This window comes from Chlorocebus sabaeus, chromosome 6 (assembly GCF_047675955.1).
Source record: "Chlorocebus sabaeus isolate Y175 chromosome 6, mChlSab1.0.hap1, whole genome shotgun sequence".
NCBI classification, from domain to species: Eukaryota; Metazoa; Chordata; class Mammalia; order Primates; family Cercopithecidae; genus Chlorocebus; species Chlorocebus sabaeus.
In genome coordinates, this window is record NC_132909.1 from 51,273,497 (window position 1) to 51,289,524 (window position 16,028).

The 16,028-nt window shown below is 51.6% G+C and overlaps 1 protein-coding gene across 10 annotated transcripts in view; it reads left to right on the plus strand.

The window, feature by feature from the left end:
- The window catches only part of RGL3 (ral guanine nucleotide dissociation stimulator like 3), a 31,528-nt gene that overhangs the window by 9,158 nt on the left and 6,342 nt on the right, over positions 1–16,028 (plus strand). For 2 of the 10 annotated variants that reach the window (XM_073016933.1, XM_073016931.1), the window contains exons 6-18: positions 3,112–3,254; positions 3,342–3,557; positions 5,174–5,277; positions 5,369–5,453; positions 7,665–7,721; positions 7,830–7,916; positions 8,086–8,118; positions 8,209–8,330; positions 9,694–9,785; positions 9,883–9,951; positions 10,040–10,136; positions 12,654–12,855; positions 12,942–13,056. In XM_073016933.1, coding sequence (XP_072873034.1) covers positions 3,112–3,254; positions 3,342–3,557; positions 5,174–5,277; positions 5,369–5,453; positions 7,665–7,721; positions 7,830–7,916; positions 8,086–8,118; positions 8,209–8,330; positions 9,694–9,785; positions 9,883–9,951; positions 10,040–10,136; positions 12,654–12,855; positions 12,942–13,056 — 1,422 coding nt within the window. Of the gene's footprint in view, positions 1–3,111; positions 3,255–3,341; positions 3,558–5,173; positions 5,278–5,368; positions 5,454–7,664; positions 7,722–7,829; positions 7,917–8,085; positions 8,119–8,208; positions 8,331–9,693; positions 9,790–9,882; positions 9,952–10,039; positions 10,137–10,429; positions 11,434–12,653; positions 12,856–12,941; positions 13,057–15,466; positions 16,022–16,028 lie in introns of those variants that run through there. The other 8 variants (XM_073016932.1, XM_037992131.2, XM_073016934.1 and 5 more) reach the window with 8 other exon arrangements.

Here is a 16,028-nt window from a genome sequence, read left to right on the forward strand (position 1 = left end):
CATGACATGATCACAGCTCACTGCAGCCTTGACCTCCTGGGCTCAAGAGATCCTCCCTCCTAAGCCTCTTGAGTAGGTGAGACTACAGGTGTGCATGAGGATGTGCAACTTTAAAAAATTTTTTTCTGTAGAGATGGGGTCTCACTATGCTGCCCAGGCTGGTCTCAAACTCCTGGTCTCAAGTAATCCTCCTACCTCAACCTCCAAAAATGCGGGGATTATAGGTGTGCCCAGCCCAGTACCCACTTTTAAAAACTAATATTTTGCAATGCCACCTGTCCTAATTCAAGAGGAAAGAGGTAATTACACAGATTTACAAAGATTATTTTTAAATAATAGTATTGGGTGGGGCAGGGTGTGGTGGCTCATACCTGTAATCCCAGCACTTTGGGAAGCCGAGGCAGGGGGATCACCTGAGGTCAGGAGTTCAAGACCAGTCTGGCCAACATGGTGAAACCCCATCACTACTTAAAAAAAAAAAAAAAAAAATAGCTGGGTATAGTGGCACCTCCTGTAGTCTCAACTACCCGGGATGCTGAGGCAGGAGAATCGCTTGAACCCTGGAGGCAGAGGTTGCTGTGAGCCAAGATCAAGCCACTGCACTCCAGCCTGGGCAACAGAGCAAGACTCCGTCACAAAATAAATAAATAAAATCATAGTATGATGCCATAACTAGTACAAAGGAGGAGGAAAGTGAGAGTAATTTACACAGCAATAAACCATTTGTTCAGTGGGTAATGCTTGGGTATGCCCCACTGGGACACATGATGAGGTTGTCCCGTGTCTTTGCCTGTCCTAGCATCACAGTGCAGTGTCACAGTGCTATTGCACTGACAGCAACAAGCACCAACTAATGCAGGGGAGAACACTGGTGAGGCAAAGACAGCAACCTAGGTGCTGGGGACGTCATTTTCTAAACTTGTGAACAACATTTGCAACTTGCAAACAAAACAAAGCCCAGACTTTCATGGTCCTTGCATTCTTGGAGCCAAAACAATTTGTGTTTATGAACAAAATAGTCAGGTTGTAGGTAGGTGCAGATTGTTGCAAACAAGTTTTTCCTTTGTGTTTTTGTTTTGTTGTTGTTGTTGTTGTTTAGTTTTTTGAGATGGAGTCTCCCTCTGTCACCCAGACTGGAGTGCAGTGGCATGTTCTTGGCTCACTACAAGCTCCGCCTTCCGGGCCATTCTCCTGCCTCAGCCTCCTGGGTAGCTGGGACTACAGGCGCCCGCCACCACGCTTGGCTAATTTTTTCTATTTTTTAGTAGAGACGGGGTTTCACTGTGTTAGCCAGGATGGTCTCGATCTCCTGACCTTGTGATCCGCCTGTCTCGGCCTCCCAAAGTGCTGGGATTACAGGCGTGAGCCACTGTGCCAGGCCCCTTCTTCCTTTCTTAAAGACAAATCAAGTGCAGTAGTGAGAAGTGGGGAAAGAGTAGAACAAGGAGTTCGATCTGCACCTGTGAACACTCAACTGAGATAAGTCACTACCTTGGTACCAGCCACAAACAGGTTATTCAAAGACACAAATGTCTGGAGAGACATTTGGAGGCTGGAGGGCACAATTCAAGATCCCAACTTCCAAAGTTTCCCTTAGGGGGCGCCACCATCAAAATCCACTAAATAAAATTATTCATATTTGTTGAGCACTTTATAGCAGTCTGGTATGCATGACCTTAAACAAAAACAAAAACGAAATCCACAGCCAAGTGCACTGGCTCACGCCTGCAATCTCAAAACTTTGGGAAGCCAAGAGGGAGGATCGCTTGAGCTCAGGTGTTTGAGACCAGCCTGGCAACATAATGAGACCCTGTCTGTACAAAAAATAAAAAATTAGCTGGGTGTGTGCCTGTAGTTCCAGCAACTCAGGAGGCTGAGGCAGGAGGATCGCTGGAGCCCAAAAGGTTGAGGCTGCGGTGAACTGTGATCACACCACTGTACTCCAGCTTGTGTGACCCTATTTCAAAGTGAGAGCCTGTTTCAAAAAGAAGACAGAGCTCACTCCTGCAATCCCAGAACTTTGGGAAGCCTAGGCAGGCAGATCACTTGAGATCAGGAGTTCAAGACCAACCTGGCCAATATGGTGAAACCCTGTCTCTACAAAAATACAAAAGTTAGCTGGGTGTGGTGGCTCTTGCCTATAATCCCAGCTACTTGGGAGACTGAGGCAGGAGCATTGGTTGAACCCCGGAGGCAGAGGTTGCAGTGAGCCAAGATCGCACCATTGCACTCCAGCCTGGGAGACAGAGTCAGACTCCATTCAAAAAAAAAAAAAAAAAAAAAACTGCACAGAGAGGTTAAAACACATGCTTTACACAGCAAACTAGTGGACAAGTTTGCATTTGAGTTTGAGACTTTCTGACAATAGCCTTACCTGAACCAGGAAGTCATATCACCTCTTTCCAAAAAAAGAGGTCAGATTAATCTTATCCTAATACATATTCAAAATCACAAAGCTTTATTTTCTTATTTGGACTTTGAGTACCTGGCTTCAAATACCTGACCCGCCATTCACCGAAGGTGTGACAAATTGTTCTTTGCCTCCCTTTACTTAACTGTAAAAGCTGGATAAATAACAGTACCTCCCTCACTGGACTGGTGTGGTGAGTTACTGAATAAATCCACACTAGCTGCTTAGTGAACATTACTGTTGCTGTTACATCCTTAAAAACATTCAGGGCTGGGCGTGGTGGCTCACACCTGTAATCCCAGCACTTTGGGAGGCCCAGGCGGACAGATCACTTGAGGTCAGGAATTTGAGACCAGCCTGGCCAACATGGTGAAAGCTCGTCTCTATTAAAAATACTAAAATTAGCCGGGCATGGTGGCACATGCCTGTAATCCCAGCTACTCCGAAGACTGAGGCAGGAGAATCACTTGAACCTGGGAGGCGGAGGTTGCAGTGAGCTGAGATTGCGCCATTGCACTCCAGCCTGGGCAACAGAGTAAGACTGTCACAGAAAAAAAAAAAAAAAAAAAAAAAAAAATCAGAGAGTTCTCCGTTTTACAAATGAGGAAAGTGAGGCTCAGAGAGGGACAGGGACTTGCCCAAGGTCACACAGCCAGTCTTGGATTCAAACTGGAGAGTTTGTAACCCTTTCTAATGATCAGGACCTCCCAGAGTTGCCCAAACTTCTGACCCAGACTCTGCAGAGGCCTGCGCGGAGGAAGAGGAAGGACTCATGCCGCAAGCTCCCCAGCTCCTGGACTTCAGCGTGGACGAGGTGGCCGAGCAGCTGACCCTCATGGACTTGGTGAGGATCCCTGACTGGGTCGGGATGAGCCACAGTGAGGGGACAGGTTCTCCTAAGCACCAATCCTACACCCCTCCCCTGGCCCAGGAGCTCTTCTCCAAGGTGAGGCCCTACGAGTGCCTGGGCTCCGTGTGGTCGCAGAGGGACCGGCCGGGGGCTGCAGGCGCCTCCCCCACTGTGCGCGCCACCGTGGCCCAGTTCAACAAAGTGACCGGCTGTGTGCTGGGTTCTGTGCTCGGAGCGCCGGGCTTGACCGCCCCGCAGAGGGCGCAGCGGCTGGAGAAGTGGATCCGCATCGCCCAGGTGTGTTGGGGGCGCAAGGAGGGGATGCAGGGGCGGGCCCTGGGGCAAGGAGAAGAAACGAGGGCTCGGGAGAGAGACAGGGGCGTGTCTAGGCGAGGGAGGGAAGGGGGTGGAAAGTTGATGCCTAGGATAAGACTTGGGTTCAGGGAGGAGGGTCTGGGTCCTGCAGAGAGGCTGCGGGCACGACTAGGTCCCAAGGGAGCTGGGAGAAGTAGGGAGCCCGGACCCGAGAAGTCAAGATCGGAGGTAGAGGCTGGAGGGGCAGCTGGGGGAGGGGCTGGAGCCCGAGGGAGGAGGGAGGAAGGGACTCCTGGGGCGTGAGTGGGAGTCTTGGTAGCTTGTCCGTGAGACAAGATCCAGGTGTCCGATCTGGCGTCAGAAGTCACCGGATCAGGCCGGGCGCAGTGACTCACTCCTGTAATCCCAACCCTCTGGGGAGAGGGAGGATCGCTTGAACCCTAGAGTTTGAGACCAGACTAGGCAACATAGTGAGACCAATATTTCTTAACAACGACAACAACAAAAATTAAAAATTAGACTTACAGGCCGGGCGCCGTGGCTCACGCCTGTCATCCCAGCACTTTGGGAGGCCGAGGCGGGCAGATCACGAGGTCAGGAGATCGAGATTATCCTGGCTAACACGGTGAAACCCCGTCTCTACTAAAAAATACAAAAAAAAAATTAGCCGGGCGTGGTGGCGGGCTCCTGTGGTCCCAGCTACTCGGGAGGCTGAGACTGAGACTGAGACTGAGACTTGCCCGAACCCGGGAGGCGGAGCTTGCAGTGAGCGGAGACTGAACTCCAGCCTGGGCGACAGAGCGAGACACCGTCTCAAAAAGAAAAAAAAAAAATTAGACTTACAAAAAAAAAAAAATTCGCCTGGTGTGGTGGTGTGCCTCTGTAATCCCAGCTACTTGGGAGGCTGAGGCAGGATAATCGCTTGAACCTGGGAGGCGGAGGTTGCAGTGAGCCGAGATCGGGCTATTGCATTCCAGCCTGGGGGATAAAGCGAGACTGTCTAAAAAATAAAAAATAAAAATAAATAAAAATAAAATAAAAATTAGCCGTACACGATGGCAAGCTCCTGTAGTCCCAGCTACTGAGGCAGGAGGCTGAGGCATGTGGATCGCTTAAGCCCAGGAGTTCGAGGCTGCCAGTGAGTTATGATCGAGCCACTGCACTCCAGCCTGGGCCATAGACCCTATCTCTTAAAAAAAAAAAAAAAAAAGGCCGGGCGTGGTGGCTCAAGCCTGTAATCCCAGCACTTTGGGAGGCCGAGACGGGCGGATCACGACGTCAGGAGATCAAGACCATCCTGGCTAACACGGTGAAACCCCGTCTCTACTAAAAAAAAAAAAAATACAAAAAACTAGCCGGGCGAGGTGGCGGCGCCTGTAGTCCCAGCTACTCGGGAGGCTGAGGCAGGAGAATGGCGTGAACCCGGGAGGCGGAGCTTGCAGTGAGCTGAGATCCGGCCACTGCGCTCCAGCCTGGGCGACAGAGCGAGACTCCGTCTCAAAAAAAAAAAAAAAAAAAAAAAAAAAAAATGGCGAAGAAGTTTCAGGATGAAAGGTGGATAATGCCTGCGTCTGACCTGCGTCCCCACCGCCTGGCAGCGCTGCCGAGAACTGCGGAACTTCTCCTCCTTGCGCGCCATCCTGTCGGCCCTGCAATCTAACCCCATCTACCGGCTCAAGCGCAGCTGGGGGGCCGTAAGCCGGTGAGCTGGGGCGGGACCTCTTCCCCACCCCATCCCAGGTCTGACCCTTCCAAGCCACTGACCCCTGACCACCCTTTTCCTGTCCTCCCAGGGAACCGCTATCTACTTTCAGGAAACTTTCGCAGATTTTCTCCGATGAGAACAATCACCTCAGCAGTAGAGAGATTCTTTTCCAGGTAGAGATGGATGCAGACCCCGGGGATTTTAGGCCCAGGAAGTTGGGGGAGGGACTTGGGGCCAGGCAGGGAGAATCGCCCTGCTGTGGTCAGGACACTCTGTCCTTCCCTACCGCTCAGCAATGACCTTACACTTGTCCCTGGCGGGTTGCACGTTTTTCTTTTCTTTACTTCCTGCCTTAGAGTTCACAGTCAGTGACTGCCCTATTTATTCACTCAGCAAAACACAAGAAAGCACAAAGAAAAGGTTACTTAAGGCCAGAGTCATAGCACAGGGTGGGAACAAAAAAAAAAAAAAAAAAGTTCTGAGGACTTTACCTTGATAAGCAAAACTAAAAAATGTGTGTCAAAAGTCTGGCTTATTTATAAGCAAGATTTAGATTCTCATTGCAATCAGGCAGTGCTTTTTACAGTGAATCTAGAATAGATGCTTGGGCCTGGAACATTCTCCACCCCTCAAGGTGTGCCTGCAACTTGCTCACTCACCTCCTTCTGGTCTCTGATCAAATGTCCCTGCCTCTGAGAGGCCTTCCCAGCCTCCATCATCCCCAAAACCACACATCTGGTTTTTTGTTGTTGTTGTCGTCATTGTTTTTTTGTTTGTTTGTTTCTTTGTTTGTATTGAGATGGAGTCTCACTCCGTCACCCAGACTGGAATGCAGTGGCACGATCTTGGCTCACTGCAACCTCCACCTCCCAGGATCAAGCAATTGTCTCTGCCTCAGCCTCCCAAGTAGCTAGGATTACAGGCACCCGCCACCACGCCTGGCTAATTTTTGTATTTGGTAGAGAGGGGGTTTTGTCATGTTGGCCAGGGTGGTCTTGAATCCCTGACCTGAGGTGATCCACCTGCCTTGGCTTCCCAACGTGCTGGCATTACAGGCGTGAGCCATCACTCCCAGCCAAATTTTGTCTTTTTTGTTCACTGTTGCCTGCCCGGCACCTGAAACAGCACAGGAGCTGGGCTCTGTGGCTCACACCTATAATCCCAGCACTTGGGAGGCCGAGGTGAGAGGACCACTTGAGCCCAGGAGTTTGAGACCAACCTGGGCAACATGGCAAAACCCCATCTCTGCAAAAAAGTACAAAAATTAGCTGGGCGTTGGTGGTGCACACCTGTAGTCACAGCTACTCAGGAGGCTGAGGTGGGAGGATTGCTTGAACTCGGGCTGTCAAGGCTCCAGTGAGCCAAGATCATGCCACTACACTCCAGCCTGAGTGACAAAGTGAGACTCTATCTCAAAATAAAATAAAATAAAATAAAAGGTAAATAAACAACAGCAAATTCAGGATACCCAGGAGATCCTTGGCAGGCCTGTGCCATCCAGTTGCAGACAAGGGTTCTCTCCTTGTTAAGGCCAGCCCTGGGGACCACCACCCCTACAAGCCCCACCTCTTATGGGAGAGCCCTCTCCCTGCTGTTTATCTCCTCTCTACCCCCACCCAAGGTGGTCTGGCTTCTAGAGTGGGCCTTCACCACTGGCTTCTTCTTTTTTTTTTTTTTTTTTTGAGATGTTTTGGTCTTGTTGCCCAAGTTGGAGTGCAATGGTGCGATCTCGGCTCACTGCAACCTCCGCCTCCTGGGTTCAAACGATTCTCCTGCCTCAGCCTCCCGAGTAGCTGAGATTACAGAAACAAGCTACCATGCCCAGCTAGTTTTTTGTATTTTTAGTAGAAACAGGGTTTCACTCTGTTAGCTAGGCTGGTCTCAACTCCTTACCTCATGTGATCCGCCAGCCTCAGCCTTCAAAAGTGCTGGGATTACAGGCGTGAGCCACCATGTCCGGCCTTTAAAAAATAGTTTTTTTTTTGAGAGGGAGTCTTGCTCTGTCGCCCAGGCTGGAGTGCAGTGGTGCGATCTCGGCTCACTGCAGCCTCTGCTTCCCAGGTTCAAGCTATCCTTCTGCCTCAGCCTCCCAAGTAGCTGGGACTACAGGTGTAAGCCACCAAACCTGGCTAATTTTTGTATTTTTAGTAGAGATGGGGTTTCACCATAATGGCCAGGGTGGTCTTGAACTCCTGACCTCACATGATCTGCTTGCCTTGGCCTCCCACAGTGCTGGGATTACAGGCATGAGCCATCGCACCTGGCCTACCACTGGCTTTATATTACTCAAAGCACGAAGGGTATATACAATGGGTCTGCAGGCATCGTCCCTGAGGAATTGTCTGAGGAGACCCCAGGCCTGCTCAGTTTTTCTCTTCCCCCAGGAGGAGGCCACTGAGGGATCCCAAAAAGAGGACAACACCCCAGGCAGCCTGCCCTCGGTGAGTGATTACAGTTTGGGATGGGGACAAGTGGGACCTTCAGGGAGGGGCGTGGAGGTTGATGGGGTCAGTTATGGCCCTGAGTGACTGGAGCTTTGGGGGCCGCAGAAACCACCCCCAGGCCCTGTGCCTTACCTTGGCACCTTCCTCACGGACCTGGTTATGCTGGACACAGCCCTGCCGGATATGTTGGAGGTCTGATCCCTGACCCTTGACCCCTGACCCCAGCTCCACTTGCCCCGATATCCACCCTTGATCCTACCTGTACTCCTGACATCGCCCCACAGTGGGGCTCCTGACATCCCAGCCCCGGACCTTGACCCTTGACCCTGGGTGCTGCAATTCAGACATCCTTTGCCCCCAGGGGGATCTCATTAACTTTGAGAAGAGGAGGAAGGTGAGTGGAGGCTACAGTGGGTGTGGGGGTGGTGCCTGAGGGTGGGGTGTGGGTGGGACAGGGGTAGAGTCTCAGAGGCTCATCCACCAGGAGTGGGAGATCCTGGCCCGCATCCAGCAGCTGCAGAGGCGCTGTCAGAGCTACACCCTGAGCCCCCACCCGCCCATCCTGGCTGCCCTGCATGCCCAGCGCCAGCTCAGTGAGGAGCAGAGGTGATCACCCTGTAGCCTGTCCTGGCCCCACCCCAGCCGATCCTGGTCACGAACTGGATTCCACCCACTCCGTACACACCTCCAGCTCCTCCCAAGACCCCCTCTTGAGCCCTGACCCCCCTACAACCTGTGACCTTGCAGTATCTCCAGCCGAATCAAATAGACTGGGCCTGGTAGTTCACACGTGTAATCCCAGCACTTGGGAGGCCAAGGTGGGTGGATCGTTTGAGCCCAGGAGTTTGAGACCAGCCTGGGCAACATGGCGAAACCCCATCTCTACAAAAAAATACAAAAATTAGCTGAACGTGGTGTTGAGTGCCATTGGTCCCAGCTACTTGGGAGGCTGAGGTGGGAGGATCGCTGGAGCCTGGGAGGCGGAGGTTGGAGTAAGCCAGAATCACACCACTGCAGCTCCAGTCTAGGTAACAGAGTAAGACCCTGTCTCAAAAAAAAAAAAAAAAAAAAGTCACAATTGATCTCTTATCTCAATTTTGACCCCATCTGATTTTCTGACCTCAACTTTAGCATATTCAGCTGGTCATTCAACTCAACTGTCCCAAGTGTTGACTTCCCCATGTTTGGTCCTATCTGACCCATGACCCCTCATCTGAATCTGACTCTCTGACCCCAACCCTTGACCCTCAGTTCTGAGTAACTGTCTCCAACTTTCGTGTTTATTTGTCCAACTTGACTATCACAACTGTATACTTTCTTTCTATATAACTGTGACCCTAACCATTGACCCCAGTGGTGACCAGACCCCAGTCTGACCCTGACTTTATTTTTTTATTTTATTTATTTATTTTTGAAACAGACTCTCGATCTGTTGCCCAGGCTGGAGTGCAGTGGCACGATCTTGGCTCACTGCAGCCTCCGCCTCCCAGGTTCAAGCAATTCTCCTGCCTCAGCCTCCCGAGTAGCAGCAATTATAGGCGCAAGCGACCACACCCGGCTAATTTTTTGCATTTTTAGTACGGATGGGATTTCACTATATTGGCCAGGCCGGTTTCGAACTCCTGACCCAAAGCAATCCTCTCGCCTCGGCCTCCCAAAGTGCTAGGATTACAGGTGTGAGCCACCACACCCGATCCTGACCCTGACTTTAATCCTGACCCAATTTGATTCCTTAGTGCCACCCTGTGAATCTCTTTGTGACCTCTTGACCAGCCATCCTGTCCCATCTCTGATAAGACCTTGATGCTTAATGACCCTCATTTACCACTCTGACCCTGACATGTGGGATGCCACCTCTGGCTGCTCCCTCTTACACCCCAAACCCACCTCCCAACTGATTCTAACTCTTATCTCTCCCTCCCCTGTATTTCCTGCCCCCACCACCTCATCCACATGTTGACCCCCTCAGCTACCGGCTCTCCCGGGTCATTGAGCCACCAGCTGCCTCCTGCCCCAGCTCCCCACGAATCCAACGGCGGATCAGCCTCACCAAGCGTCTCAGTGCGTGAGTTTCGGGGTGTGTGTGTGGGGAGTGATGTGGGCAGATATCAGCAGGGGCTGCTCCTGCCTTAGCTTCATCCTCTGTCCCCATCCTTAGGAAACTTTCCCGAGAGAAAAGTTCATTCCCTAGTTGGAGTCCCGGGAACCCCTCATCCCCCACCTCCAGGTGAGCATTCTGCTTGGTGATGGGACTAGGGACTATGGGATCAGGAGTCGGCACAGCCACCCCACCTCGGCCTCTGCATCTCCCCCAGTGTGTCCCCAGGGTCTCCCCCCTCAAGTCCCAGAAGCAGAGATGCTCCTGCTGGCAGTCCCCCGGCCTCTCCAGGGCCCCAGGGCCCCAGCACCAAGGTACCAAGACAGCTTGTGTGTGCATACGGGCCTGTGGGCACCCAGGCTCTGTGTGTGTGTGTGCGTGTGTGTGCATGCACATGTGTACACACAGGATTGTGGAGCCAGGAGTGTACACAGGAGACGCACTGAGCACCCGGGTTATCCATCCAGGGCATTGCATGCATCTGCATGGCCCTGTTTGGGGGATCACTCATCAATCTGACTCGTACTCAGATCTGGACCTGTGTAACTGCTTACCCATGGGGCATCTAGGGTGCAATCACATCACACCCCCTTTTTATTTGAAACAGGGCCTTCTTGCTGTGTCACCCAAGCTGAAGTGCAGTGGTGCAATCTCAGCTCACCACAACTTCCTCCCCTCCCCCAGGCTCAAGTGATCCTTCCACCTCAGCCTCCCAAGTAGCTAGGACCACAGGTGTGCACCACCATGCCCTGCTATTTTTTGTCTTTAGTAGAGATGAGGTCTCGCCATGTTGCCCAGGCTCAACTCCTGAGCTCAAACAATGCACTCACCTCGGCCTTCCAAAGTGCGGGGATTACAGGCGTGAGCCACCGCACCCAGCCTACACTTTTTTGAGGACATGTATGTCCCTAAGAATCTGCATACCATGCCAAACATGGTGCCTATTGCCTGTGATCCCGGCACTTTGGGAGGCCAAGGTGGGAGGATTGCTTGAGGCCAGGAGTTCAAGACCAGCCTGGGCAACATGGTGAGACCCTGTCTCTGTTAAAAGTCAAAAAAATTAGCTGGGTGTAGTCCCAGCTACTCAGCAGGCTGAGGTGGAAGGATTGCTTGAGCCCAGAAGTTTGAGACTGCAGTGAGCTACGATCATGCCACGGCACTCTAACCTATATGACAGAGAGAGACTGTTTATAAAGAAAAAGAGGCTGGGCGCAGTGGCTCAAGTCTGTAATCCAAGCACGTTGGGAGGCCGAGGTGTGCAGATTACGAGGTCAAGAGATCGAGACAATCCTGGCCAACATGGTGAAACCCCGTCTCTACTGAAAATACAAAAATTGGCCGGGTGCGGTGGCTCACACTTGTAATCCCAGCACTTTGGGAGGCCGAGGTGGGCGGATCACGAGGTCAGGAGCTCCAGACCATCCTGGCTAACACGGTGAAACCCCATCTCTACTAAAAAATAGAAAACATTAGCTGGGTGTGGTGGCAAACGCCTGCAGTCCCAGCTACTCCGGAGGCTGAGGCAGAAGAATGGTGTGAACCCGGGACACAGAGCTTGCAGTGAGCCAAGATCGAGCCACTGCACTCCAGCCTGGGTGACAGAGAGAGACTCCGTCTCAAAAAAAAAAAAAAAAAAAAAGTTAGCTGGGTATGGTGGCGCACACTTGTAGTCCCAGCTACTTGGGAGATTGAGGCAGGAGAATCACTTGAACCCAGGAGATGGAGGTTGCAGTGAGCTGAGATGGTGCCACTGCACTCCAGCCTGGTGACAGAGCAAGGCTCCCTCTAAAAAAAAAAAAAAAAAAAAGGAAAAGAAAAGGCAATGAAGAAATTTAAGGCTGAGCGTGGTGGCTCATGCCTATAATCCCAGCACTTTGGGAGGCCGAGGCTGGTGGATCACTTGAGGCCAGGAATTTGAGACCAGCCTGGCCAACATGGTGAAACCCCGTCTCTACTAAAAATAAAAACATTAGCTGGGCATAGTGGCACAAGCCTGTAATCCCAGCTACTTGGGAGGGTGAGGCATGAGAATTGCTTGAACCCGGGAGGCAAAGGCTGCAGTGAGCAGAGATGGCACCACTGCACTCCAGCCTGGGCAACAGAGCAAGACTCTATCTCAAAAAAAGAAAAAGAAAAGAATCTGCATACCAGAAGAGGAAATGTGGGCCTGAGTATTCACGAGATCATGTGTGGGGTTGTTCATTGGCACGTGCTATGAGTGTCCAACCACTGTCAGCATATGTGTGTACACAGGATTTCTTGTGTATGAGCACGGGTTTTGTGTATATGAGCACCGTTCACGTCTGTTTCTGTAATAGGGAACCAAAGTCTGTATATGGTAGGGTGGTGTATATGAAGGCTTGTGAATGTACCCTAGTTGCATGTCCCAGGCTCTGCATGTGTAGGGAGAAGTAGTATGTTTTCTTGAGATTTTATTTTATTATTTTATTTATTTATTTATTTATTTATTTTTGAGATGGAGTCTCGCTCTGTCACCCAGGCTGGAGTGCAGTGGTGTGATCTTGGCCCACTACAACCTCTGCCTCCCAAGTTCAAGTGATTCTCCTGCCTCAGCCTCCCGAGTAGCTGGGATTATAGGCATGCGCCACCAAGCCCCACTCATTTTTGTATTTTTAGTAGAGATGGAATTTCACCATGTTGGCCAGGCTGGTCTTGAACTCCTGACCTCAGGTGATCCTCCCGCCTCAACCTCCCAAGATGCTGGGGGATTACAGGCGTGAGCCACTGCACCCAGCCAATGTTTTCTTGAGATTTTAAACGTGGGGTTATTGAATACACCAGTGGTGGCTGAGAAGTTCATGCTTTCCTAGCCCTCAGCATCTGCAGATGAGCCAAGTTGTAGCCTCCATCCCTTACTGCCTGCAGCTGCCCCTGAGCCCGGACCTGCCCAGACCCGGCCCTTCGCCTCTGGGCAGCCCTCGAATCCCGCTCCCGGCGCAGCAGAGCTCGGAGGCCCGCATCATCCGCATCAGCATCGACAATGACCACGGGAACCTGTATCGAAGCATCTTGGTGAGGGGCTGGGCTGGGGGTCTGCTAGGGGCTGCCCTGCCCTTGGGGCCGGGGCCCTCGCCTCACCTCCCGCCCCTCTCTTCCAGCTGACCAGTCAGGACAAAGCCCCCAGCGTGGTCCAGCGAGCCTTGCAGAAGCACAATGTACCCCAGTCCTGGGCCCGTGATTATCAGCTCTTTCAAGTCCTTCCTGGGGACAGGGGTGAGCAGGGATGGCTTGGAGCTCAGGATGGGGAGCAGCAGGGAGGGGAGCAGACTGACCAGGCTCAAGGATGGAGCCCGAGGTTACCTGGGTTCACAGGACTGTGAGGTGGTTCAGGCAGAGACTAGGGGTAAGATAATCAGAGTGGGGGTAAGAGGACATAAAATATCTGTACCCCAATGATGTAGGGTCAGGAGGTTGTCTAGGCTCAGTGTGAGAGAGAGGCACCAAAGGTCATCTTCCTAGAATTTAAAAGACAGTAAGATTGTCCAGGGTCCGGCCAGGTACAGTGGCTCATGTCTGTAATCCCAGCACTTTGGAAAGTCAAGCTGGGCGGATCACTTGAGGTCTGGAGTTTGAGACCAGCCTGACGAACGTGGTGAAACCCCGTCTCCAAGAAACATACAAAAATTAGTCGGGTGTAGTGGCACACTCCTGTAATCCCAGCTACTCGGGAGGTTGAGGCAGGAGAATAATTGCTTGAACCTGCAAGGCGGAGGTTGCAGTGAGCCGAGATCATAGTACTGCACTTCAGCCTGGGCAACAGAGTGAGACTCTGTCCCCCCCCAAAGAAAAAGAGCTGGGTGTGGTGGCTCAGGCCTGTAATCCCAGCACTTTGGGAGGCCAAGGCAGGTGGATCACGAGGTCAGGAGTTTGAGACCAGCCTGGCCAACATGGTGAAACCCTGTCTCTACTAAAAACAAAACAAAAAAATAGCTGGGCATGGTTCAGGCGCCTGTAGTCCCAGCTACTCGGGAGGCTGAGGCAAGAGAATCACTTGAACCTGGGAGGCAGAGGTTGCAGTGAGCCAAGATCGCGCCATTGCACTCCATCCTGGGTAACAGAGTGAGACTCGGTCTCAAAAAACAAACAAACAAAAAAAAGATTGTCCACGGACAAGTGACAGAAGTGAGTGTAGACGGTTGTCTGGCCTTAAATTTGTAGGATGGGCTGGGCATGGTGGCTTACAACTGTAATCCCAACACTTTGGGAGGCCAAGGTGGGTGGATTGTCTGAGCTCAGGAGTTTGAGACCAGCCTGGGCAACATGACGAGACTCCATCTATAAAAAAGTACAGAAATTGGCTGGGCGTGGTGGCTCACGCCTATAATCCCAACACTTTGGGAGGCCAAAGCAGATGGATCACTTGAGGTCAGGAGTTTGAGACCAGCCTCGCCAACATAGTGAAGCACTGACTTTACTAAAAATACGAAAAAAAATTAGCTGGGCTTGGTGGCAAGTGCCTGTAGTCTCAGCTACTTGGGAGGCTGAGGCGGAAGGATCGCTTGAACCCAGGAGGTAGAGGTTGCAGTGAGCCAAGATCGTACCACTGCACTCCAGCCTGGCGACAGAGCAAGACTCTGTCTCAAAAAAAAGAAAAAAAAAAAGAAAAAAAAAATATATATATATATACACACACACACATACATAAATTAGCTGAGCATGGTGGCATGTGCCTGTAGTCCCAATTACTGGGGAGGCTGAGGTGGGAAGATCACTTGAGCCTAGGAGGTGGAGGCTGCAGTGAACTGAGATCACACCAGTCTGGGCGACAGAGCAAGACCCTGTCTCGATTAAAAAAAAAAAAAAAAAAAAAGGCCAGGCGCGGTGGCTCATGCCTGTAATCTCAACACTTTGGGAGGTCGAGGCTGGCAGATCACAAGGTCAAGAAATCAAGACCAGCCTGGCCAACATGGTGAAACCCTGTCTCTACTAAAAATACAAAAATTAGCTGGATGTGGTGGCACAAGCCTAGTCGGGTGGCTGAGGCATGAGAATTGCTTGAACCTGGGAGGCGGAGGCTGGAGTGAGCCGAGATTGCGCCACTGCACTCCAGCCTGGCGAGAGAGCAAGACTCTGTCTCAAAAAAAAAAAAAAAAAAAGATTGTCTAGGGTCAAGTGAGAGAAGGGAGTGTAGAAGTTTGTCTGATCTTAAGTTTGTAGCATCGTGGTGAGGTTGTTCAGGCTCAACCTGTAGGGATGGGAGACTAAAGGGCATCCGGCCTTGGATTTGTGAGGAAGTAGGTTTGTTCACCCCCGGAACCCTGAAGTTATCTGAACTTGGGATGAGAGAGAGCCAAATGGATAGCAGGGAAGCACGAGGTTGTCCTGTCTGACAGGGAGAAGCAAGGGACTGAGGGTATTCACGCTGAAGTACATGGCCTGAGGTTGGCTGGATATTAGGACAGGATGCTTCAGGTTGTTCAGGTGCTGAGTGTGAGGCCACAAGCTTGTGCAGGCTGGAAGCGGGAAGTTGTTCAAGGTGACAGCAGCATGAGATGGGCTGGAAGTGGTTGTGGGGGAGGGGTGGGGTGAGCAGGAAGTTGTCTGGGGGGTGGTCTAGGGTGGTCTAAGTTTGCCCAAACTTTTACTACAGGTTGTCTTTTTTTTTTTTTTTTTTTTTTTTGAGATGGAGTTTTGCGCGGTCGCCCAGGCTGGAATGCAATGGCAGGATCTCGGCTCACCGCAACCTCCACCTCCCAGGTTCGAGTGATTCTCCTGCCTCAGCCTTCTGAGTAGCTGGGATGACAGGCATGCACCACCACACCCAGCTCATTTTTTTGGTGTTTGTAGTAGAGACGGGGTTTCACCATGTTGGCCAGACTGGTTTCGAATTCCTGACTTCCAGTGATCCACCCACCTCGGCCTCCCAAAGTGCTGGGATTACAGGCGTGAGGCACCGCGCCCCACCAGTTTGCCCAAACTTTTACTGCAGGTTGCCTTGTCTGTGACGAGGGGGAGAATGTTAGGAGGTTGCCCAGGCTTTTGATAAGGGAAGGCTTGAGGTGGTGCAGGTTTTCAATTGAGAAGTTGTCCAGATTCCCAGTGAGAGCAGAATGAGCTTGCTTGGCAGTAGCTGCAGAGGGATCCACGGCTGTTCAGGTTCAAGGTTGAGTGGTAGTAGGTTCCCGGGTACTCTGTGAGGGTGACACAAGGTTGTGAGGGCCTATTACCACCGTCTCCACTCCTGA